The sequence below is a fragment of the Rattus norvegicus genome, chromosome 1 (assembly GCF_021556685.1).
Source record: "Rattus norvegicus strain SHRSP/BbbUtx chromosome 1, alternate assembly SHRSP_T2T, whole genome shotgun sequence".
NCBI lineage: Eukaryota > Metazoa > Chordata > Mammalia > Rodentia > Muridae > Rattus > Rattus norvegicus.
Genome location: NC_141534.1, coordinates 145,868,271 through 145,893,443, shown reverse-complemented (window position 1 = coordinate 145,893,443; position 25,173 = coordinate 145,868,271). Strand labels below are relative to the sequence as shown.

General features: G+C 49.9%; 2 protein-coding genes and 1 non-coding gene across 7 annotated transcripts in view; 1 reads left to right on the top strand and 2 right to left on the bottom strand.

Moving 5' to 3' along the window:
- Positions 1–4,436: 4,436 nt before the first annotated feature.
- On the bottom strand, positions 4,437–4,509 carry Trnar-ucg1 (transfer RNA arginine (anticodon UCG) 1). The gene has a single exon. It is a non-coding gene; the product is annotated as a tRNA-Arg (tRNA).
- A 219-nt stretch (positions 4,510–4,728) lies between these two features.
- Polg (DNA polymerase gamma, catalytic subunit) lies at positions 4,729–24,699 on the top strand. Of its 4 annotated transcripts, none has more exons than XM_087595425.1 (23): positions 4,729–4,859; positions 5,580–6,348; positions 8,817–9,012; positions 9,979–10,143; positions 10,246–10,392; positions 10,520–10,599; positions 10,767–10,949; positions 11,031–11,200; positions 11,339–11,465; positions 12,288–12,524; positions 13,814–13,931; positions 14,118–14,195; positions 14,491–14,598; positions 15,030–15,190; positions 15,800–15,853; positions 15,948–16,065; positions 16,480–16,615; positions 16,703–16,949; positions 18,426–18,548; positions 18,674–18,842; positions 18,958–19,166; positions 20,205–20,365; positions 20,755–24,699. In XM_087595425.1, exons 2-23 carry the CDS (start codon positions 5,741–5,743, stop codon positions 20,829–20,831), a joined length of 3,672 nt encoding a protein of 1,223 aa, XP_087451551.1. In that variant the 5' UTR covers positions 4,729–4,859; positions 5,580–5,740; the 3' UTR covers positions 20,832–24,699.
- The window catches only part of Fanci (FA complementation group I), a 56,412-nt gene continuing 51,802 nt past the window's right edge, over positions 20,564–25,173 (bottom strand). Inside the window, 4 exon segments of one of the 2 annotated variants that reach the window (NM_001427670.1) lie at positions 20,564–21,149; positions 21,667–21,774; positions 21,959–22,054; positions 22,604–22,666. In NM_001427670.1, coding sequence (NP_001414599.1) covers positions 21,078–21,149; positions 21,667–21,774; positions 21,959–22,054; positions 22,604–22,666 — 339 coding nt within the window. In that variant the 3' untranslated portion in view covers positions 20,564–21,077. 2 annotated transcript variants of the gene reach the window in all.

Genomic DNA, 25,173 nt, shown 5'->3' with positions numbered 1-25,173 from the left:
GAACTCACAGAAATTCATTTGTTTTGTTTTTCTTTTTCTTTCTTTCTTTTTTTTTTTTTTTTTTCCGGAGCTGGGGACCGAACCCAGGGCCTTGTGCTTGCTAGGCAAGCGCTCTACCACTGAGCTAAATCCCCAACCCCAGAAATTCATTTGTTAAGCGTTCAGATTAGAAGGCGATGTCGCCACTCCAGCTGTGCATTCTCTCTTTAAACTTAAAAAAAAAAAAGTCTCTCTGTGTGTCCACATGTGTGCCACAATGCCATGGAAGTCAGAGGAGAACATCCAAGAGGTAGCTCTTTCTCTCTACTGCGAGTCCTGGGGAATCAAACTCAGATTTTCAGGATTGGCCATAAGCACATTTATCTGCTGAGCCATATTGCTGGCCCCCGGATTTATTTTATTTTTATTTATTTATTTTTGCTTTTTTGGGTAGGGGTGTGGGGGAGAGGAGGAGTTTCAGTTCTCTGTTGTTTGTTTTTGTTCTTGTTCTTTCGAGACAGGGTTTCACTGTGTAGCTCTGACTGTCCTAGAAGTCATTACATAGGCCAGGGTTGATTCCCAGCTGAGGAGTGGATTTGAGACCGTCTTTTGTAACCCTGGTTGAGCTGCAGGTTCTGTTACTGTGATAGAAAGCTCCTTCATTTCATTTTACTATACTTTCCCTTTTGGTTATCAGTTAAATGTCACTGAGGTACTTTGGGCTTAGAGGAGACAGGGCTGGACGTACGTTGTCACAGTTGCAGAGTGTGTCATTTACCTTGGCTCTCTGATAATCGGGGATGCTGGAGGTGTGTATGGTTACAAGCATTTTTCTTTTAAAAAATCAATGCATATTAATTATATAAAACAACAGTATTGATACATGCATACCATCTACTTTGACTAGCATTTTGAAAATGAATTTGATAAATATCTCTTATAGATTAAATTTTCCTTTTTACTCATCAGGCATACCATTTTCTTTCTTTCTTTCTTTTTTTTTTTTCCTGAGGCAGGGTCAGGCTGCTTTGAATCCATTATTGATGAGTTTGACTTTCTGATCCTCCTGCTTTCCTTGGCCTCCCAAGTGCTGGGAGTACATTCTTGCTCTATCTGGTTTGAGACATCTGAGGAATTTTCCTTCCTGCTCCCTTCTGCTGTGCATCCTCTCGGCGACTGAATTCAGGCCCCACACTGAGCTCCATCCCAGGGCTTGGCCTCCGCTCAGTGGTGTTGATTGGTGCTGACCGCTGGCATGTGGGCGCCTGTTGTAAGGCTATTGTCTGTCTGCCGCTATCTCTCCGTGCCTGCTGAAGCGCTGACCCAACTGTTACCCTCTTTCTCTGATGTGATAAGAGTGATAGGAAGGTAGGGCTGTTTGCTAAAGTCCTAGAGCTGAGAGCTCAAAGACACAGCCCTCACAGGCTGGAGAGGTGGCTCCCCAGTTCAGAACACTGACTGCCCTTCCGGAGGTCCTGAGTTCAATTCCCAGCAACCACATGTTGGCTCACAACCATCTGTAATGAGATCTAATGCTCTCTTCTGGTGTGTCTGAATGTATTCATATTAATAAAATAAAATAAATAAATAGAGAGAGAGAGAGAGAGAAGCACTCACCTAGCACACCAGGTATGGGGGTGCTCATCTATGCTCTGAACTCTGGGGATTTTGGCCAGCCAGTGAGAGAACCTGTCTGGTACTTGAACCCAGAGAGAAGGGTGCCTCACTACATCACTGTACTGTGAAGTACTTTAGTACTGTGAAGTACTTAGTACTGTGAAGTACTTAGTGGCTGACCCTGAAATTATCAGCTAAGCTCCCCAGCACAATCACCTTGAGTAGGTCACCAGGCAGGCTTTGGGTCACTCCAGTGACCAAGGAGACTCAATGTCCCAGTCTGCTCTTCCTGCATTCCTCACGTTTGCTAACTTCCTGGTGACCTAAGTGGTTCCTGTTTCCTGAGCCATTTAGGCAACCCTGGCTCTCGCTGGTCTCTCATCAGTCATAGGGCTGCAGGCTGTGGATGTGGCTGAGTTGGTAGTGTTTGCCCAGCACACGGCGAGTCCTGGGTTTCATCTTCATAAAGCAGGTGGAGTAGTGCAGGCAGCACTCTGGAAGTGGAGGCAGGAGGATCAGACATTCAAAGTTGAGAGAGAGAGAGAGAGGTGGGGGCTAACTACTTCCAAAGGAACAAGGTTGAACCAACACCGTACACACTTAATACGTAACCATGTAATCTTTTTAATAACTCTGGAAGGAAGGCTGGCTCTATTATGGGTTTTACAGAGACTGAAAGGCCCTAGCAGGAAGATCTCTGAATGAGAGCTGACCTGGTCTACATAAGAAGCTCCAGGGGGGCTAGGGATTTAGCTCAGTGGTAGAGCGCTTACCTAGGAAGCGCAAGGCCCTGGGTTCGGTCCCCAGCTCCGAAAAAAAAAAAGAACCCAAAAAAAAAAAAAAAAAAAAAAAAAAAAAAAAAAAAAAAGAAGCTCCAGGCCAGCCAGGGCTGCATAGTGAGACCTTGCCTCGAAAATAAACAAATGGAAAACTCCTCAAGCAACCTCTCCCCCCACCCCCAAAACAAGCACACTCAGCAGGAGCCAGAGACAGGAGATAGGGATTATTTGAGGCATGCTGGGGGAGGGAGAGAGGAATCAGTTGATAGGATGTTCCTTTCTTTGTGGGTCAGATGTCAATTTAACACAGGCATGTGCATGTGGAGACCAGAGGTCGGCCTTGGGTGTTGTTTCTCAGGATTTGTTTATCTTGCCTTCTGAAACCAGGTCTTTCATGGGGACCCAGGTTTTGCTGATTATAGATCAGGTGAGCTGGGATCTGTGGATCTGTGAGTCCAGCAGCCCACACAACACCCCTTCACCCTCCCACTCCCGCTTTTTATGTGGGCGTTGGAGCTCTATTCAGGTGCTCAAGTTTGCAAGACAAGCTCTTCCCCTACTGAGCTATTCCCTCAGTCCAGGCAGAGGGCTCAAACTCACAGAGTTCTGGGGTTGAAGATGTGTTATCGCTGCTTCCCGCTAATGTGGGCTTTGTTAATCCATTAAATCGCAGTTTCTAGCCACCTCCTTGCAGCCACCGCTCTTTGAAACACCAATGGTTGTAAGCAAAGTTTTGAAAAATTTACAGCAAGTGTAATGTACTATGAAAAGTCTGTGAACACCATTGAGAACAGGGCGCCTGTACAGCTAGCGCCACGTGGCAGCTTGCCTAAGCTCACAGACGAAGAGAACACTGAATTTCAGTAAGAGACTATGAAATAAAAATGAAATTGTTTTTCCTGCTCAGGGCCTGTCCTTCGTCACGTTATAGAAAAAAATCAACTGAGCAAAGTTATGTAAAAGCAAGAAGAATCACAAAATAAGGAATCTTTTATCTGGCTGACTCTGGTTTATGTATCTAAAACCGATAACAAACAAAAATCACTTTGTGTCTATTAAGTACATCTAGAAAAATGTATAAGAATATCTCAGTCAGAAAGCTAGATTGTGGATATTTGTAGTCTCAGCACTGAGGCAGAAGGGCAGCCAGGGCTACCAAGTTCCAACGTGAGACTTCATCGTTTAAAAAAAAAAAAAAACAACAACAACAAAAAAAAAAAACAGAATAAAGAAGGGGAAGAATCTGAGAAGAAAAGCAGAAAGGAGAAAGGTTGGTTGGCCTAGTCCTCCTCCCTGCTGGTGACAGTAAAAGCGGATAGAGTCACACCAACCTGACTTGAAAAAAATCGGAAGACCCTCTCTCCTGTACACAGTTCTCAGCGTGCTGGATGCACTGGTTGGGGGCGTGGGGTGGGCGCTGCCTTTCAGCGAGGCCCGAAATTTTTAGCTAGTTAGCTGTGTGTGTGTGTGTGTGTGTGTGTGTGTGTGTGTGTGTGTGTGTGTGTGTGTGTGTGTCTGTAACAACCCCGATCACTGCTTTCCTCGCATGGGACTCTCGACTTGAATTCCTGGGTCCCAGTTATTCACCCGGGTCCGTATTGCCTGACTCTTTGCAGCTGACCCACTACGGAGAGCCGGGAGCAGAAACATCCGGAACAACAGGCGGTGGACCCGGAGATTGACAGATCTCTGAAGGAGGACGTGCTTCAGCTGCGACCGGTGGGCGCGATCAATCGGACTCAACATCATCACCATCACCATCATCGCCCGGGATAGGAGGGCTTCACTTCGAGCCAAGCCTTTGCTGTCCGTAGGTGACGGATTTAGACTTCGGACAGCACGTGCTCCGTTCGTTCCGCTCTGCACCAGGACACGCCTCTCCACCGCTGTCACATTTTCAGCAATGTCTCATCCTGACAGTTGTTTGCTCACATCCTTGAGTTCCAAGAATTTGGTTTAGAATAGAAGTTGGTTCTACCTACTACAGTTACTTAGCTTCGTTTCCGAAGGGATTATGAAGAGGTGACGAAATGACGGAGAAAAAGGAAAGAAACCATGATCCGACCGCGGCAGGACTCGAACCTGCAATCTTCTGATCCGAAGTCAGACGCCTTATCCATTAGGCCACGCGGCCGTCAGCGTAAAGCTGTCTCTACTTAGCCTAAAGCGTAAAGCCGCCTTCAGGCTAGCTTCAGACTGGTCCACGCTCTCCATGGGGAGGGGAGTTTCAGAGGGCCTCACCCGGAAGTCCCTCTGCCACCCCCGCGGGCGGGCGGCTCCATTGGCGGCGCTCCTATTGGATGCTCCGGGGAGTCTCCCGCCTGCCTCTGGGTAGCCGCGGGACCCAGTTCGCGCAGACGGGAAGTTGCGGCTGCTCTCCAGACCGCACGCCACCCGGAGGCTGCGTGGGCCGCGCGCAGCGGACGCCGCGTCGTTGCCAGGGCTGTGGGCTGCCGCAGGACGGGAAGCGCGGAGCAGACCGAGGTTTCCGGCGGGTTCGGCAAGGGGAGGGCCGGGCGCGGCGGCGGGGCTGCTCCCTCTCCAGTCCCGGAGCGTGGCTGGAAGCAGGGCGGCGGCCGGTCTCAGGACGCATCGCGGCGGTTGCGGCGACGACCCGGTGTCCGGGTGCGCGGGGGTTGCCGCCGATCTCCCGAGTAGAGCGTCCTGGGCCCGCTCGGGTGTGGGTGCGGACCCTGAAGCAGTTGCTCACTGGCGGGTTCGAAGTTGGGGTGCTAGGCCCTCGGGCCGCCGGCGGGGTGGTACTGGCAGCTGCTGTCTGCTGAGCGCCTGCTGGGGTCAGGGCCGTGCGACGAGCGCGCCCTCTGTCACTCAGACAGCAGTGGTCCGTGGCTCTAGAGTCCTTAACCCCATTTTACAGAGGAGGAGGTCGGGGCCTAAGGAGCTTGGCCAAGGTCACGCAGTTGGAGAGCCAGAACAACTCTGGTCTGCGTCTCCCAATTTCAGCATCTCCAGCGGCTTCTCCAAGTTCACTGATGAGCCTGTGTGGCCCATCCGTCGGGAGGGGCAGTGCCATTTCTTAAGGTTGTTGGAGGCGTAACTGAAAAATGCCCCTACACCACTGTGGCCTTTTTGGCTAAGATCAAGTGGAGAAAATGCTTGGCACGCAGCAGATTTGATGAGGGATAAGTTGTTTGTACAAGTACGTGACACATGTAATAACACTTTATCATCTGTCTCCTTTAGGATTTGTGTGAGGAAGGCAGGCATGGTGAGACCTATTTCACTGACAGGAACACAGAGAGGGGACGTGTCTCTCTCTGAGTCTTTCGGCCAGTAAAAAGCAGTCAAGCTGGAGCCCAAAGCCAGGTGTCCCGACTCACAGCGGGGGGCTCCCTGCACCAACCATGAGCCGCCTGCTCTGGAAGAAGGTGGCCGGCGCCAAAGTCGCCTCAGGGCCAGTACCAGCAACAGGACGCTGGGTCTCCAGCTCCGTCCTCGACCCCGTCCCCAGCGACGGGCAGCCGCAGTCGCAAATGCCCTCCTCAGAGAATGGGCAGCTGCGGCTCAACCCTCTGCACATCCAGATGCTGTCGAGAGGCCTGCACGAGCAAATCTTCGGGTGCGGAGGGGACGTGCCCGACGAGGCCGCGGTGCAGCGCAGCATCGAGCACCTACGGAAGCACGGGCTCTGGGGGCAGCCGACCACGCCCTTGCCAGACGTGCAGCTGCGCCTGCCCCGGCTCTTCGGGGGCAACCTGGACCAGCACTTCCGCCTCCTGGCCCAGAAGCAGAGCCTCCCGTACTTGGAGGCGGCCGCCTCGTTATCGGAGGCCCAATTGCCCCCCCAGCCCAGGAAGTGGGTCTGGGCGGAGGGCTGGACCCGGTACGGCCCCGAGGGGGAGGCCGAACCCGTGGCCATCCCCGAGGAGCGGGCCCTGGTGTTCGACGTGGAGGTCTGCTTGGCAGAGGGAACCTGCCCCACTTTGGCGGTGGCCATATCCCCCTCGGCCTGGTAAGTTGGGGTTAGGAACAGGGGTCTACCGTTTGTAAGGGGGCCCAGCTTAATGGTTTGGTTCAGTGAACACTTTCTGAGTTCCCGCGGTGTGCTGGTTACTCAACTTGCTTAATCCTGTTTCTGTGGGACTCACTCTGGTGGGAAGATACACAGGCTCTAGGCAACACCCAAGCGAATGTCAGGGGCCATGCAGAGGATACCGTGTTGTGTTTGCGACAGACCGAGAGACCATTTAAGATGACAGTGAGTTTGTGCCTCAGTCCCGACCCAAGCAGCTTCCATGAGAAGTTAGTCTGAAAAAAATGTTTGACCAGTGTTTGGTTTTGGGAGTGCTGATGGTTAGTTTGGACAGGAAGATGTTCCTTTGGTGGGGTTGTTCTAGGCAGTTTAAACTGCTCACATCCCCAGTGTCTTCCTTAAGTGCCTTTCCAACTGCCCCTGAAGGTGGCCTAGTCTTGCCCACCCCCCCAGCCAAGAATTATTACTTCCTCCTAAGTAGACATTTTGGTCCCAAAGAAGTATATCCAGTCTCTTCCTTTTCTTTTTAAATAACTTTCTAAGTGCTACCCACGTTTCTTTTTCAAGCAATGTTGGCAGTCCTGTTTCTCCCCTTTTTTTTAATTCTTCGTTCCAGGATTAAAATACTATTTACAACCTTAACGCTTTCAGGCATGGCCAGCCCCCCCCCCCCCCCAAAAAAAAAAAAAGTTGGCAGTTTCTTTATTCCTATTGGGAGCTCCATCTTTGTAAAGAAAGCTGCGAAATTTTGTATATGCAGTTGAAAATGATGAAAGCATGGTTTGATAGCTAAGGTAGGCACTCGTGGCTGAAACGAGCACATAGACCACTCCGTGTTGATTAGATTGAGGCTGTGATAAGAAGCCAGCTCTCATGTGATGTGGTGACCAGAGTCCAGGGGAATAGCAGCCATCGTTTACAAGAGAAAGCAGGCTTGAGTGGCTGGAGGAAACCAGTGTCGATGAGGCTTTTGGTCAGTTGGTCACTTTTGGACAGGTCGAGTCCCCTTTCCTCCTTTCCACCCTCCTCACTCTGCTCTCTCCTTCCCACCCTGCCTCCATTCTCATTCCATTCTGCCAGTGGTCCTGGGGGCATTGCAGAGTTTGCCTGGTGACGGAAGCCTGGGCTTATTCGAAGACCTTTCTCTTCGTAGCGTGACTATTATGGTTGTGGATGGTGCCTTGGTAGCAGTCCACATTTTACCTGCCATACAGTTTTATAACCTGACCAGCACACAACTTGTAGGAGTGGGGCAGATGCCTGGACAGCCAAGTCTCCCACAAGGTAGCTTCCAGAAGGCTTTTGATAATCAGTCATTTGCCTGAAGGGATATCCACAGGCCCTTGGCATTTGGGGGTCTAAAGAGAACTTTAGTATTGATAGCACGGATTCTAGCTCATCTTAATTTTCACTCTCTCTCTCTTTCTTTTTTAAATCACACCTAAGTTTATAATAAGATGGCTTCATACACAGTTGCAAGCTTGTGTCTAGACACCAGTGTGACTTTTGTTAACTGAAGTTCTTGTCATCTTCATAGCTTCAAGTATTTAGCACTCGAGCCCTTGCTGCTGTTGTTACAAAGGGCTTTGACAGGCTGGGGTAAAAGGAAGAATTCCACCTTGAGTGCCTTACGTGGTTCCACAGTGGAGCGTGCATTAGAGTTTGCCAGATTTGACGCAGCCAGTTTTTCGGTTGGAAACCTGAGGCAGTTCACGTCTGTGTTCCCTAAAGGTTGGAGGGAGCTCTGTTAGAGCTGTATTAGCCACTGTGTGGCCTCAGTCCTTTGGAAGTGTGTGTGGCTTGGAGCAGGTTCAGTCAGTGGCCCCACTTTGGGATCTTGAGCAGTCTAGCCTTTTCCTGAGTCAGTGTCAGGTCCCTTGCAAATAGCACTACTCATCTGTCTCTTCCATACCCACTCTGGCACGCGTGCGTACATTCTCTCATCCTGGTGCGCTCTGTGGCATCTCACCGAGGTGGCTGCTCCTGTAGGGTGCATGATTTATTTTGTCCTTCAGAATCTTTGCAGCCGTCAGGCGATTCACCCTGTATGTGTATGCAGCATTTGTCTTTTTTTTCCCACTTTAAATTCTCCACTTGGGGTTGTACCACCAACCATCTCCTTCATTAGCACTTGGCAAACTAGCTGTTTTGTGCTTAAAGACACAAGGGGTTGGTCATATCCATAAAGGCCTCAGAGCTAGCTGCAGATTCAGTGGGCCTGCACACCTTCTGCACACGGCACTGCACTCAGTCATAGCACTTAGCTCTCTGTTAATCTATGGGAGCTGAATAGTAACGAAGCTTTGTCATTTCTCTCCTCAATGATCCCCTGACTTCTGTGAGAGTGAATGTCGAGTGTAGCAGCCCTTGGGGACCTGGCATGCGCGGGTGGTGTGGAATAGAAGTCTAGTCCTTCATGGTAACCTGCCCATTTTTACCTCTCTCAGGTATTCCTGGTGCAGCCGGCGGCTGGTGGAAGAGCGTTACTCTTGGACCAGCCAGCTGTCGCCGGCTGACCTAATCCCTTTGGGGGTCTCTGCTAGTGCCAGCAGCTCCACCCAGCAGGATTGGCAGGAACAGTTAGTGGTGGGGCACAATGTTTCCTTTGACCGAGCCCATATCAGGGAGCAGTATCTGATTCAGGTAAGGTTTGTGGGAACGGCGTAGTGTCATGTAAGATGGGCCAAAAGCCCTGTCCCCTTTTCTAGGAAAAGCATCACTTTCTCTGCCACTGTTTCCACTCCCTTTCCAGCATTGTGGGACATCTGTTGACCAGCCTTGCTTGGTCTCTGCTCAGCTGCTGGATATCCAGAGCAGATTTAAAACTAGCATGGTGTTTGCAACTGTTGTGGTAGATGACTCCCCTCTTTCCTGAAGAGTGCAGGGAGCTCGGTCACAGCTGTGTGGACACAGGACTGGGAGTTAGTCCAGGATAAGATGGCTCTTATCTTTGAATGGAATTTTAGAGATTTTGAGGGCTCTGAGTTACAGCCTGGGCCACATCGCGCCTCAGCTATTGACGGGGCTGTAGGCTTTCCTTAACATCTTTAAACCCCAGTCTCTGTAAAGAGATAACAGAAGCTCCTTCAGTGGACTCTGAGGAGAGCTTTAATAGCACACGTGTCAGACAATCAACTGCCTGGTGTGTGGTAGTGACAGTCCTTAGATTATAAAAACCCTTTTTCTCTGAGTCTTCACAGCAGGATAAGGTAAGGGACAGGACAAGGGAGTACCCCTAGTAGCACCCTTAGCCTGGCATTTAAGGCGCTAAGGCCTTGCTGACTTGCCACAGCTTGGGAAGCCAGAGCTGGGGGTCTGCCGCATAGCTCTGAGGGTCTTGTTTAGTTCTACTACCTGAAGTTGCCCAGGCTGTTGCTGGGAGCTGGGAAGTACTTGTACACTGGGCTCGAGCCAGTTCTGCACATTCAGGCATTGGACAGGTCCCCTACAGGTGGTAGGGCAAGCATGAGACTTCTGTGTTTTGCTTTGGAGGTTGTTGTGCTGGGGGCAAAGGCCGAGGAGCAAAGATGGGGCTGGGGGTCAACACCACTGAAGCAGTGGCCAGTGAGCCCCTCTGTTGCAGCCTTTCTTCCCCTCCTGTTCCTTCAGGGCTCACGCATGCGCTTTCTGGACACTATGAGCATGCACATGGCTATCTCAGGGCTGAGCAGCTTCCAGCGCAGTCTGTGGATGGGAGCCAAGCAGGGCAAGCACAAGACCCAGCATCCTACAAAGCGAGGTCAGAAGTCCCAGAAGAATGCGAATGGTCCAGCGGTGAGAGTGCATTTGGGTCTGCCCAGAGATGGACGGTTAAGATCCTGTCAGTGCTCTGCTTGCCAGGCTCGAGACCAAGCTGACCGCTCTTTGGTTTCTCAGATTTCATCTTGGGACTGGATGGACATCAGCAGTGCTAATAATCTTGCAGACGTGCACAACCTTTATGTGGGGGGACCTCGCTTAGCGAAGGAGCCTCGGGAACTGTTCGTCAAAGGCAGCATGAGGGATATCAGGGAGAACTTCCAGGTATGGTGCTGGCACAGCTGATACACAGGCAGTGACTGACTTGCAGCTGAACTTGGGGAGGTAGCAGGTAGTTGTCCCCGTCTTCCTCCATTGTCTCCGCCAACAAGTTCCTTGTCACTTGTGCTAGGATCTGATGGAGTACTGTGCTCGTGATGTGTGGGCCACCTTTGAGGTTTTCCAGCAGCAGCTGCCGCTCTTCTTGGAGAGGTGAGGAGACCCAGGTGAAATCCCTGGGGATGGGTAGGGTCTGGTACTCAGTCCCATGATAGTCAGGTGGGACTGATTCTTCCTTAGGCTGGCCACTAATGGAGCCCCTATATTCAGTGGTTATCTCCTGTGGTCATTTATGGCAGCCCTTGGTGTATGTCCCTAAGGTGTCCCCACCCAGTGACTCTGGCTGGCATGCTGGAGATGGGTGTCTCCTACCTGCCTGTCAACCAGAACTGGGAGCGGTACCTGACAGAGGCACAGAGCACATATGAGGAACTCCAGCGGGAGATGAAGAAGTCGCTGATGGAGCTGGCTAATGACGCCTGCCAGTTGCTCTCAGGAGAGAGGTAGTCAGGGTTGGGTAGGCTGGGTCAAAGCAGGGGACAGGCAGGTAGGAGGCCTCAATTTCACCTCAGCCTTAACTCTAGCCTGGTGGACTGGCTCTACAGGTACAAAGAAGACCCTTGGCTCTGGGACCTAGAATGGGACTTGCAGGAATTTAAGCAGAAAAAGGCAAAGAAGGTGAAGAAGACAGCCTCAGCCAGCAAGTTGCCCATCGAGGGAGCTGGGCCCTTTGGGGATCCCATGGCTCAGGAAGGTGGGAAGCTTAGGTGGGAAATGGGACAAGGGTGATCTTGGGGACAGACCTAGGACCCAGGGGGCCTTTGCAAAGGGTTGCTGTAGTTTTTCAGACCTGTGAGTCCCTTCTGATCCTAAGCTCCTGAACTCTGCACAGATCCTGGACCACCCAGTGAGGAGGAGGAGCTTCAGCAAAATATAATGGCCCACACCCGTTTACAGCAGCTGAAGAGCACCACAGACCTCCTGCCTAAGCGACCCCAACACCTTCCTGGACACCCTGGGTAAGACTGGCTCTCAATAGCACACAGGCTGTCTTACATGATGCTCAGGCCCTTCTTGTTTGGGCTTCAGCAAGGTCTTAGACCTGGGAATGTGGTGTGTTCATCCTACCTTCCATTTCTGCTCACTTATGTTTACTCTGACCCTAATGGCTTTCTGGACACATTCAGGACAGCATTGAGCCCTGTGGTGGTATGTGTGCCACCTGTGACAGCAGCAGGGACACTAATGGAACTGATCTCCGTTCTAAGAGCAGCAGGTGTGCAGACCAGACGGTGAAGCTGGCTGTAATAAGACTTAGAGTATATATATATATAGTTTTGAGGCACTTCTGTTCTGCCTGTGGAAATAAGGGGCACTGTCTTTGAGGAGGTACCACTCATTGGTGTCTTAGAGACAGATGAGGAAAAGGGCAGTCATGGTGACCAGTGTGTGCTTATGCAACCCTGGATGTAAATGCCTTGCTGTGCTAGCTTCGCCATGGTCTCAGCTCTGCTGAGCAGCCTGTGAGAGACAGCTGAGTGTCTCTGCAGCAGTGGGAGTTCTAGGGTAGGAAGGAAGATCTGTTTCTGCTTAGAGGCTGCACTGAAGCTTGACATAGGGTTTGCCTTCTGAGAAGACATCAGTAATTCTAGGACATACCATATAGGTTCAACACCCTCCCCCTCCCCCCACACACACACAAGAGAGAGGACTGACACTTGCTGGCCTGAGTCACCAGATTGCTTGGAGGTCTGGAGGTGGGTTGAGGTATATCATGGAAGAGAGATCCTTCCTACTCCCTAGGGTAATACTTTTTTTAAAACCTCCTTTGGGGGGAATAGGTGGTACCGGAAACTCTGCCCTCGGCTAGATGACCCTGCATGGACTCCGGGCCCCAGCCTCCTCAGCCTGCAAATGCGGGTCACTCCTAAGCTCATGGCACTGACCTGGGATGGTTTTCCTCTACACTACTCAGACTCTCATGGTTGGGGCTACCTGGTGCCTGGGCGGCGGGATAATCTGACTGAGCTGCCAGTGAGCCCCACTGAGGAGTCAGCTGCGGTGACCTGCCCCTACAGGTAAGATTTAGGGAGGAAGGGCTGGATCCCTTTCCTTCTAGAGTAAACAAGGTCAGCGCTGGTTGGCGGGAAGGGCTGTAGTCCCAGTATCTGGGTTCTAGTTCTTTTCCCAGCAGCTCAGCTGCCTTTGCAGTAGTTCAGAGGGGAGGTTTTTGGATGTGACCTGGGGAAGGGCAGGCGGGCAGCTTTTCTTGAATGGAATTTGAGTGCATTACAAGCCAGCTACGGTGTTACTAAGCATTCTGTAGTGAAAATCTCACTTGGTGTCTAAGCAGCTCCATGAGAAAAGTTTTTACTTTTATTAATCTTTTATTTTGTTTTTTTGTTGTTGAGTTGGTCTGTCTCATTCCGAAGCCTAGGCTAGCACAGGGTTCACTATGTTGCTGGTCTCAATCTCAAGGGCATCTTACTGCCTCAGCTTTGTTTTTTTCTTCTTTTCCATTATTATTATTATTATTATTATTATTATTATTATTATTATTATTTTACATTTTTGTTTAATGCCTGTCTGCATATATGTGCACCACTTATTTGCCTGATATATGGTGGAGGTCAGAAGAGAGTGTAACTTTGGAACTAGAGTTATGGATGGTTGTGAACCACCTTGTAGGTGCTGGGAACTGAACCTGTGTCCTCTGGAAGAGGAGCAGGGATCATAACCACTGAGCCAACCCTCTAGTCCCTTGCCTTAGCTTTTCAACCACTGAGATGATAGGTGTGAGAGTTTTGCACCTGGCTTTATTTGAATTTTTAAGTTTATGGTGCTAGAGATTGATTGAACTCTGTCCTCATACACAGGAGACAAAGCCTCCTTACCAGGCCTGGTATACACATTTATAACGGACAAGTTGACCTGTTTGATGGACAGACAGGTGTTATGCAGAGGTCAAGGTAGTGAAGGTGGCCCAGGCATCAGGAGTCACTTGTCAGGTTTTCAGAGGAAAGACTGACATGGCCTTGCTCCACTGAGCCCACACCGGGGTGAGCGGACAGGAGCTAGCTCTGCAGGGCAGCCTTGAGTGCTCACGTCTCCTGCTTTACTTCCAGAGCCCTCAAGCATAGAGGAGCTTGGATTTGAGTCAGACCAGTTATGGAAACCTAGCCTGTCACCAGTGTGCTAAGTCAGTTGGATTGGTCTTCCCAACCCAGAGAATTTAAATGCTGTAGAAATTGCTTTCTCCTCCCTCAGAGCTGATGTGAGGTCTAACCGGAGGGACCAGAAGAAAACCCCAGGCAGCTGCCTGACCCAAGCAGGCCGCCGGTAGTCAGCAGTTATTTTCTCTGCACAGAGCCATCGAGTCCTTGTACAGGAGGCACTGTCTTGACCAGGGCAAGCAGCAGCTGGAGACCCAGGAGACAGACCTGGCTGAGGAGTTCTTGCTCACGGACAGTGCCATGTGGCAGACGGTGAGGGTGCACTCTGAACATGAGCCTGTAACATGAGGGTCTGTTTCTAGGGAAGTGGGGCACCTTTGCATGGGAGTTGCGTTGCTCATCCTAGATTGGTCTAACCTGAGTTCTTTGGAGGTAAGGGCTGGTGGATTCAGGCCTACAGCTGCCTACCTCTCACACCCGATTCCTGGGCCCATCCAGGTAGAAGAACTGGGCTGCTTAGATGTGGAGGCTGAGGCCACAGTGGAGAGTTCAGGGCTGAGTCAGCCCCTAGTTCCGGTGAGCAAGACACCTGCATGGGCTCCCTGGGTGGGTAGTGGGCGGCTGGGACTTCCTCTTGCTCACAAAGCTCCTTCCCACCAGAGTTCACTAGGTCTTGGGAATGCTGCCCTGTTCCCCTGTGGTTCTTAAGTGTGGGGACCAAGGAGGAAACCTGTGAGCATGCTCTCCTGTCACTTTCCAATTCACCTGCTCAGTTTCAGGCCCTTTTCCCACCCCCACCTCCCCTATCGGCTGGCCCTTGCTGAATGCAGGTGCTGGAGCAGGGCCTGATCTGGGTGTGTGGCCCCCACAGCCTACTGCTTGTGCCCCCAAAACCAGCCAGCCCACTTATCACCATGGCAACGGACCTTATAATGATGTGGATATCCCCGGTTGCTGGTTTTTCAAGCTGCCTCACAAGGTATGGTTTGTGGCTGCCTCGTGTTCTTGCTGTGATTATGGCCCACAGTAGGGCTTCGTGTTTACTCAGACCTGGACTGCTTTTGTGGGATTGAGAGAATTGTAAGATTTGGGGCAATTTTCATGTCTTACTGCTTTTGATTTTCTATTGAAAGTTGAAAGGTGAGAGGATCCTTTTGGGGTTAACTGACATATATCAAGTATATAACATTGTATCTGTCTTCTGGTAGCTTCTGTTGGCTGTTGATAGTAGCTTTGTCTGATCATCTTAGCATTCTTGTGCATGCACTTAGAGATGTGCAAGATGCCTGAGTGGGAGCTGCCCCAACTGTGGGAGGTTTTAGGTTCTGTTGGGAGAAGGCCCAGTGTCTGTGACTGCTTCCTACCCAGTGCTGTGCTGCCTGTCCCAGCCCCTTTCTTTGTCCTCTACAGGATGGTAACAACTACAATGTGGGTAGTCCCTTTGCCAAAGATTTCCTGCCCAAGATGGAAGACGGCACTCTGCAGGCTGGCCCAGGGGGTGCCAGGGGACCTCGTGCCCTGGAAATAAATAAAATGATTTCTTTTTGGAGGAATGCTCATAAACGCATCAGGTAGGCCAAAGTGGGGTTACAGAAAGCCTGTCTGTATTGCTGTCAAGCATCTGCAGCTCCCAGCTTCCTTTCCTCCCGTTCTGCTCCGATCTGCCTGCACTACGTCAGAGGGTAACTAGCTGCAGAGTAGAGGCTCAGTGCTTGTCCTGGTGACATGGATCTTGGGCCTATCTCTCCCTGTCGGCTTAGTTTCTCTGTTTATGTAGAGTGGTGTGGTAGGACTTTGAGGACTCTCCCACCTCCAATTAAATCTCCTAATTTAACTGCCGGAGCCATGGGTTGTTAAGGGCTGGTTATCTTGAAACCTGTATTAGGCATTGGGAGCTGAATCTTTCTGTAGTGGCAAATGGATTGATCTCAAAGGTCATTTCCATGATGGTTGTGATCCCAAGCTCACCCTGATTCCTCTGTTTAGGCCCAGATCCTCCTGTAGGGTCTAGACTTTGGCTGAGCCAGAGCCCACCCTAGTAAGGTTAGAAGTGTTGGTGCCCGGCTTCAAGGGTTACACAGCATCCCTGAAAGCGATCGGGTGCAGTTGCTGGTGACTGCATTGAAGCACATTATGCTTGCCACTGCTGGGCTGAGCTTTGGCACCTTCTTGTCCTACAGCTCCCAGATGGTGGTATGGCTCCCCAGGTCAGCTCTGCCCCGGGCTGTGACCAGGTATGGCGTACTGGGTGGTTGTGGGATAGACTGAGTGATGTGGGTCTTAGGGCCAGAACAAGCCTGCTGACACTTCTGGCTCTCCCCATTCCAGGCACCCCAGCTTTGATGAGGAAAGCCACTATGGGGCCATCCTGCCCCAGGTGGTGACTGCTGGCACCATCACCCGTCGCGCTGTGGAGCCCACGTGGCTCACCGCCAGCAATGCTCGGGTATATGTCTTCTCTGTTCCTGCCTCCTGCTCTTCCTCTCAGTTCTCGGGAACTATCTCAGAGCCTTTGGGCAAGGGACATGAGAAAGAAACTTCTGTGGGCTACAGAAGGCACAAATCTGGCTTCACGTCATCCACTCCTTTAGCAAATGTGTTTTAGGTATCTGCTGCTGACTGGACAGTGCTAGGCATAGTGGGCACAGCTGTCATATAGTTTAGATGAGCCAGGTCAGTGGGGGCCTGGCATACAGTTTCGTAGGGTTTCTTCATTTTCCAGCTGGATCAGGGCTGTGTGGCATTCTACAAAGTCTTCCCTCAGGGAAGATACCAAGTACTTTGTCAGCACTGGGCCTAGAAATCCAGGGTAGCAGTTGCCTTGGGCTTCTAGGTGGTCCTGACCCCACTCTTCCTGCAGCCTGACCGGGTAGGCAGTGAGTTGAAAGCCATGGTGCAGGCTCCACCTGGCTATGTCCTTGTGGGTGCTGATGTGGACTCACAGGAACTGTGGATCGCAGCCGTTCTTGGAGATGCTCACTTTGCTGGGATGCATGGTAAGCAGGGCCCCTGTCTTGGGCAGGGGTGAGGTGGCCAAGGAGAAGGAGCCAAATGTGAGCTTCTCTCTGTTACCTGTTCTCCAGGCTGCACGGCCTTTGGCTGGATGACTCTTCAGGGCAGGAAGAGCAGAGGCACTGATCTGCACAGTAAGACAGCCGCCACTGTGGGCATCAGTCGTGAGCACGCCAAAGTCTTCAACTACGGCCGCATCTACGGGGCTGGGCAGTCCTTTGCCGAGCGCCTGCTGATGCAGTTCAACCACAGGCTCTCAAGGCAGGAGGCAGCTGACAAGGCCCAGCAGATGTACGCTGTCACGAAAGGCCTGCGCCGGTGAGGGCCCTTTTCTGCCCACCCACATTAGCATCCCAGAACCACAGGCCTGCTTTACAGCTCTCTCCATCTCCTGCCCATCACTTGAGTGCGGTCCCTCTAAACCTAGCTGCAGGATGGTTTAGTGTTAGTTTTCCCCTCACAGGCTAAAACTGTACTTAGGGCATATTGTCATCAGTGGCCATGTATGACAAGGGCTCACCCTCTTTCTCCCGAGGCCTCCTGGTGGCACACCCTAGGAGTTTAGGGGTTCTGTGCTCATTGCCATAGGAACCAAAGCAAGCGGACAGCATAGAAGTGTGTAAAAGCAGAGTGCAGGCTGTTTACTCCAGCAATGCTCCGTCCATGCTGTGTTCAGGGCCTTTGTAGGGTCGAGTGCAGGGAGGGGAGGTAGCACTGTGTTGGCAGCCTTTTTTTTTATTTTTTTAGGTATACTGTGTGGTGTCCTCATTTAGATAGCTGATTAACTGTGGAAACCTTAGGTTCCTATTTCTGAAGGTAACACCATGACCAAAAGCAATTTTGGGAGGAAAGTTTATTTAATCCTAACAACCCTTAGGTTCCACTACATCATGAGAGAAATTAGGGCAGGAATCTGGAGGCAGAAACTGAACTGTAGAGACCATGGCGGAATACTGTATACTGGCTTGTTAAACCTGCTTTCGGGCATACTCTGGGATTACCTGCCTGAAACCACCCACAGTAGGCCAGGCCCTCCCCCATCATTCATAATCACATACACAAACGCCCTACCGATTTGCCTGTAGGTAAGTGTGAGGAGGCACTTTCTCAGTTGAGATTCCTCCTTCCCAAATGACCCTAGTGTTCTGTCAGCTTGGTAGAAGCCCTTCAGCATACACATTTTGACAGAGTAGCTGGTGCAGGTAGAGTACTGACTGCATCTGTTGGAACCAGGAGCAGTGTTCCGAGCAGGTGGGCAGTTTCTCTCTAGATTCATGAATGGTGGAGGTAAGAAAGTAATGAGAAGGGAGGTTGGGCCTTAGTTAGAGAAGCAAAGACATCACAAGAATTTGAATTGAAGGCCTAAATTGTGGGAATGACCTGCTATTCCTTCTGATAGGTTCCCCTTAGGAACCAGGGGATGCAGAACAATAGGAGTTAAGTTAGGCTTGGCCGACCTGTCTCCAGGTCTCTTCTTCCCTTCAGGGGTCACTGTACTTGGACTCCTTGCTGTCTCTTGTACTAATAAAAGGCTGTTTGGTCATTGGGCATTCAGTGTCAGGTGGCACTGGGACAGTCTGGGCTAACATGATACGGCCTAGGCCTTTGGACACAAAGGCCCGAGTTTCTGTGTTAGAGTCTTCCTAGTTGCCATCCCTGGTGGGTTGCCAGGGCCTGCTCTCCCTTATGAAGTTAGCTGTAGCGGAGAGACGTGGCCAGGGGCTGGTGAGGAAACTGGGTGTGCCACCAGGAGGCCATTTAATGGGAGTGACATAGTGCTGCTACTTCCCACAGATACCGGCTCTCAGATGATGGTGAATGGCTGGTGAAACAGTTAAATGTTCCTGTGGACAGGACAGAAGACGGCTGGGTTTCCCTACAAGATCTTCGAAAGATCCGAAGAGAAGCTTCAAGGAAGTGAGAACCTTTTGTGTTCAAAATGCAGGGATTCATGGGCTGGTCCCAAAGGGCTGATAGACTTGGATTTTTTTTTTTTTTAAGCACTGAGATGCAAAGCCTGACCTCATGGTCTGTTCCCCCAGGTCTCGATGGAAGAAGTGGGAGGTAGTCACTGAACGAGCATGGACAGGGGGTACGGAGTCAGAAATGTTTAATAAGCTGGAGAGCATTGCCATGTCTGACACACCACGCACCCCAGTGCTGGGCTGCTGCATCAGCAGAGCCTTGGAGCCCTCGGTTGTCCAGGGAGAGGTGAGGGATCCTGCCCTTGGAGCATGGAGAGTGGGGTGGGGTGGGAGGCAGGGTTCCTGGACTAGAATTAGATGGTGAGCAGCACAGCCCCTCACTGATGTCCCTTTATCTCTAGTTTATGACCAGTCGTGTGAATTGGGTGGTACAGAGCTCTGCTGTGGACTACTTACACCTCATGCTTGTGGCCATGAAGTGGCTGTTTGAGGAATTTGCCATTGATGGGCGCTTCTGCATCAGCATCCATGATGAGGTGCGCTACCTGGTACGTGAGGAGGACCGCTACCGTGCTGCCCTGGCACTGCAGATCACCAATCTCCTGACCAGGTATGCTGGGTCTTGGGGCCACTGAGCAGAACTAAGTTGTCAACTCAGAACTGACAGGTTCAGCTTTCTATTTTCAAAGTTTATGGAAGTCCTAAAAAGGACCTCAAAAGGATTTGTTAGGTCTGAAAGTGGCACGTCCCAGTACTAAGTAAGTCGTCCCAGTACTAAGTAAGTCATTGTGGTGGCAGGACCAAGGGATTTGGTATGTTATTGTTCCCTAGTGGTGTGCCTAGGGTCAGTGACAGAGGCATTTCAAGAGGAAATGCAAATGCAACTTTGAGTTTCCTTTGTTTTGGGTGCTCTGGTTTGGCCTTTTTTTTTTGCGGGGGAGACAGGTATTTCTTTGTAGTCCTAGAACACTATATACACCAGGCTGGCCTTGAACTCAGATCCACCTGAAATCACTCGGTTCACCACTCTGTCTCCCCTAGCAGTGGGACTAAATAAAGGTGTGTTGAATTGTATTTATATTAAAAATTCTAGTTCATAGAGTTAAACGTTATTTTTCCTTATTGATGTGCCAGTCAGAACCAACCTGAGTACTGTGACCTATCTTGATGAATGGGTAAATAACAAGCAAAAAGCCCCACACCGTTACCCATGCTCTCTTAGCTTCTGGGCTTGGGGATGGCTATGTTGAGAGTACACATTTCTCACATTCGGGTCCAGTAATATGTGTGTTGTGAGTACACTGTAGCTGTCTTCAGACACACCAGAAGAGGGCATCAGATTCCATTACAGATGGTTGTGAGCCACCATGTGGTTGCTGGGAATTGAACTCAGGACCTCTGGAAGAGCAGTCGGTGCTCTTAACCACTGAGCCATCTCTCCAGCCCTTCTTTTTTTAGTATTGATAAAGTATTACAAAAGTGTGTTGAATATTTCAGAGGTATGCTGAACGTGGAGGGTATAGCCTCCAGTCTCGCGGTTTTGCTAAGAGTGGGTGATTGAAGTAGGAGGAACCGACTGTTCTTCCTCCGAGTAAGGAGCCTGTATCACAGCAGGGATGGCTGTGAGAAGACTTGGTCTCTCTTTCAGGTGCATGTTTGCCTACAAGCTGGGTCTGAATGACCTGCCCCAGTCAGTTGCCTTTTTCAGTGCAGTAGACATTGACCAGTGCCTCAGGAAGGAAGTGACCATGGACTGTAAAACTCCTTCTAACCCAACTGGGATGGAAAGGAAATACGGGATTCCCCAGGGTGAGCAGTCTTTGTCCTTATACATATGGAGTGGGAAGTAGCAGGACCCACTTTTACCTTACGCTGCATTCTACAGTGAATATGACACTCAAATCACAAGGGGGGCTGTTGCAGAGGGTGGGTGGCTCATAGTCAATGAAGAAGACGCTAGAATTTCAAATGTTCCATGTACACTGACCCATTTTCAAAACTACCCCAGAAATGTTTAAAGATTTATTGTATAAGCCAAAGTGCATCCTTATGTGGAAAAATGTATCTGCTGAAAATGCCAAAGGCAAGCCGCCACTCGTGGCAGCTACTCTCAAATACTCCCTCTCACCCACTGTCTTTTTGACCCGAGCTCAGTCATGGTTCTGGAGGGATCCTAACCAGTTCCCACTGTCTTACAGGTGAAGCACTGGATATTTACCAGATAATTGAACTCACCAAAGGCTCCTTGGAAAAACGAAGCCAGCCTGGACCCTAGCTCTGTCTGGAGGCTCTGTATTTGCTCCTGTGGAGCTTCATTGGCGTGGTGCAGGCTCCTTAACTCAGGCTTTCCCATGTGCTTTTTGCAAAAGGCAGCCATTTTTCTGTAGCAGGACCTGCCCAGAAGAGTCCTTCTAACGGAAGGCACAGTTCAGTGTGTTCAGAACAGGACACCAACATCAGTGCAGGCTGTATGACAAGGGGTATTGTTGGGCACAAATGAAGCAGATGCCCCAAGGTCACATTAACTCAGGCATTTCTTCCTTCTCTTCTTGGCTGGTTCTCTGTCCTGCTGTGTATGTGCTGATGCAGTGCCCTGGAAGGAAGAGTAGAATCCTTGACAACCTTGCTCTAAGGTGATGGGAATAAAAACAAACACCAAACTCCTGGATCAGTCATGCTTTTCCTGTCTGCCTCCCAGGCAGGGATTCAGACCCCCAGTCCTGAGTAGAGTGTGCCTAACTCCTACTTGGACATGGTGACAGCAACCTCAGTCACAATGCTACATGTGGCCTTTCAAAGGAGACAGGGCCTACAGCACAGGGATCTAAAGAATTCATGCTCAGCCAGCTATCCAAGTTACTTTATATAAATTTCTAATTTTGACTGTGTCTTGTCTACTGATATTATTTCTAGCTTCAACAAACTTAAGATGGAATCCTGCCAAAGGCAAGGAAACAGTGGGCTCAGATAATGAGTCAGAATGGGCCTACCTCAGGGGAGGGTGTAAAAGCCAGCCAGAATGCTATAGAAACCGGACCCCAGGACAGGGTATTTCTGCTGCTTTTTCTAGCAATATATACCAAAAAACATATGCAGAAGTAGGCACCAACCTCTTCGTTTTCATCTTCCCCCTCCTCTCGAAGAACCATGTCTAGGACATTGCCTTTGATCTTGAAGTCCCGAGATGTACTTAGCTTCATGTGCTGCATCAGGTTGACCTGGGACAGACAGGCTTGTAAGCACAGGCACTCCTGGGGACAGCTTAAGGTACTGTGTACCTGGAGGACCTTTGGTTCTATCAGATCAGTTCACCCTTGACCTTCTCTAGCTGTGCTGCCTGCCACACAGCTGGCTAGATTCCTTCCAACAGTAGATGGGAGTGGTAATAAAGAATATTTTTACCTTGGACTTTTTAGACAGCTGGATAAGAAATTTTTCATACTGTTCAATGGCAAAGACAAGGTTAGGGATTGGCTTGGTTTCACGAAGAACTTTAGCCTACGAGGAAAAGGTAAGACATTTCAGGTTCAATGGCTTTGAGATTTTTTCTGTAGCATCTCTCACACTTACATTATTAGAAGAAACCCACTTTGGCACATGCTGTATTTCATTTTTCGGATAGTCAAATGAATTTAAGATTAGCCCCTAAAATGAGGATACTGTGTACTGTTTCCCCAAGTCACTTAGACTGGCTCATCATCCCTTGGCCTCAGATAAGTGCCACCACCCCACTTTTAATTGAGACCATCTGCCTGGTGCTTTCCTGTATCACACACACACACACACACACACACACACACACACACACACACACACACACACACACACACACACACGGCTGATCTTTTGGACATTAGCTTTATTTCTTTTAAGAAACATCTTGTGCCTAGGCCTTTCTGCATCCTAAAAGGAATTGTTTAGGCCATATTCCCTAATATAGTAACTTTCCCCCTACCCTTACTCACAATCTTAGATCCTTTATGTACACTCTTGCTTTTTAATGTCCAACAAGATGGATGGATCTGAATGGCCAGGTAGGAAGCTTACCATGGATTTGCTAACCGCAGCCTTCTCCTTTTCTGGGCACTTTGGGTTGTTACTGCTCTTATTCTAAAGAAACAGAAACATTGTCTCATTCTTCAAGACTCATTCCTCTAGGCCTCAAGCTATATCTGGGAGGCACAAAAGTTGTGATACATTATATAGCCCTTGGATGTCTGCTTCCTTGGGTGTGTATGTCTTGGAAGTGCCGTATCAATACAACCATTACTGCATTGAGCTACTATACAGATAGTTAAGATGAACACTGTCAAGATGGTAGCGTGAACAGGCATTTTCCTACTGGGCAGCTGACCAAGGCCATGCAGAGGTCTACAGCCAGTCTTAGAGGTAATCCTATGCACAGTATAGTCACTACACTTGAAGTATAAAGGGTCACAGGGACACTTCCTGGAGTCGTAACTAGTGTGGAGCTCCTGGACAGAAAGGAAGAACTGGTATTGGGCACCTTTAATCCCAGCACAGAAGAGGCAGAGGCAGCTGGGTCTCCTTGAGTTCTAGGCAGTCCACACGGCAGGGCTGTGGCCCAGGACAGGCAGAGACCGCTACATGGTAAAACCCTGTCTAAAACAATAGCAACCAAATCTAAGTGAGGAGAGATGGGGAAAAGAAACCATCTCAAAAGAGAGGCCTCCTTTTTAGCTTTCCAGCAAAGGAGCAGGGACAAGAAAACAGTTCTTAAGGCAGAGAGACTGTATGGTGAGGCTATACAGCAGACAGGCAGGCGGATCCTATGTTACATTCTAAAAGATTCTGGAGGTGCTGGTATGAAGAAGTAAAATCTAGGAAAATGGGGTAGAGGTTAAGACCCTGTATGAGGAAGGAAGGGACTTCACCTGACCATGTGGGATGTGACCTATCTTCTCAGGTTTGTAGCCAAGATGCCACCCTGTTGAAACTCCACAAGTAAACCTGTGTACTGCCAGTAACTGCTGACTAAAACAGGACCAAGACTCAGCTGTCTGGGTCTCTACAGGATGCTTTATGAAGTCAGTGTGGCTATATAAACATACAAAAGGGAGAGGCTGAGCATGGTGATGCACACCCTTTGTACAGAGAGCCTCAAGTGCATAGTGAGTTCTAGGCTAGCCAGAGCAACAAAGTGAGCCCCTGTCTTAAAGGGTGTGAAAGTGTGGGTGTGCATTGGGTATGACAGCATGCTTATAATTGCATAATTTGGCTTGAGGCAGGTGGATCTCAAATTCAAAACTGGCCTGCAGCACACAGAAGAATGCTCAAATCAAAAATGAAAAGGTGCAAGGAATCTAGATCTCAGGAGTGGAGGGATATATCCTACAGAAACAGCAGACTGAAAGGAGGGAGTCCACGTGGGAATGTACAAAATGTCTGCAAGCACTTCAGAGAGAAGGACCAGGGGTAAATGAGCTTGCCCTGCATATCAGGCTGGGTGTGACAATGCACTCCTATAACCCTTAGGCAGATAGAAGCAGTGTTAGCCTGGGCCACACCACACATGCAGGCAAACACTACACAAAGACTTGTATCAATTCTAACAAGCCCCTGCCCTCCATCCTTTGAAGTGCTGCTCACTCACAGCTCCCGCACCTGCCCCCTCTACCCCCACCCACCATGCCCTCATCCCCCACGTATTGGATGCTGTTACACTAAAGAAGCCCGCATGGACTTGCAGGCACCCAGAAATGAACCAAGGCTGCCTTGTTCCTGCTGTACTCCAAATACAAGTATACTAAATGCCTCCTAGCTCTAGAAGTGGTTTCACTGTTGTGCTGGCTAGTCTTAGTCAACTTGACAAACTAGAGTTATCTGAAAGGACGGAACCTCATTGAGAAATGTTTCCATGAGACACGGCTGTAGGGCATTTTCTTAAGTTATTGATGGAGGGCCCAGCCTATTGGTAGTGCTACGCCTGTGTTGGTAGTTCTGGGTTCTATAAGAAAGTAGGCTGAGTAAGCCATGGGAAGCAAGTCAGTGAGCACACTCCAGGGCCGCTGCATCAGCTCCTGCTTCCAGGTTCCTGCCCTGTTTGAGTTCTTGTCCTAACTTCCTTCAATAAATGACTATGATCTGGAAGTGTAAGCCAAATAAACCCTTTCCCAATTTGCTTTTTGGTCGTGGTGTTTTGTGGTAGCCATAGAAATCCTAAGACACTTGGTATATCTATAAAGCTCTCGTCTTGGTTTGTTCAGATGGGGGCACTTCTGGCTTATGTAGACTTTATACACATCAGGTGCCCAAGCAGCTCCTGGGACATGCCCCTTTCTTCTTACTGGTTTTTGTGCATTCTTTGTGTAGCCCCGGCTGTCCTGGAACTCACCTCCGTAGGTAGGTCAGGCTAGCCTTAAACTTACAGATTCGCCTCTGCCTCTGCCTCCTAAGTGTTGAGATTAAAGGCCTATGCCACCACCTCCCAGTCTTTTTTAGATTAGTTTTTATTATTTTAAATATTCTCATATTCTTTTCCCCAAAGAAGTCAGAATCAGAAGTGTGAGATCTCACAGAGCTGGAGTTACAGGCAGTGTAAGCCACCTGATGTGGGTGCTGGAAACCTAATTCAGGTCCCACTAACTCAGCCCTCC

Coding starts and splice junctions, on each gene's coding strand:
- Polg (XM_087595425.1), top strand. CDS start 5,741: ATGAGCCGCCTGCTCTGGAAGAAGGTGGCCGGCGCCAAAGTCGCCTCA. Junction 10,144..10,245: donor AGAATGCGAATGGTCCAGCG/GTGAGAGTGCAT, acceptor TTGGTTTCTCAG/ATTTCATCTTGGGACTGGAT. Junction 14,196..14,490: donor TGAGTCAGCCCCTAGTTCCG/GTGAGCAAGACA, acceptor TGGCCCCCACAG/CCTACTGCTTGTGCCCCCAA.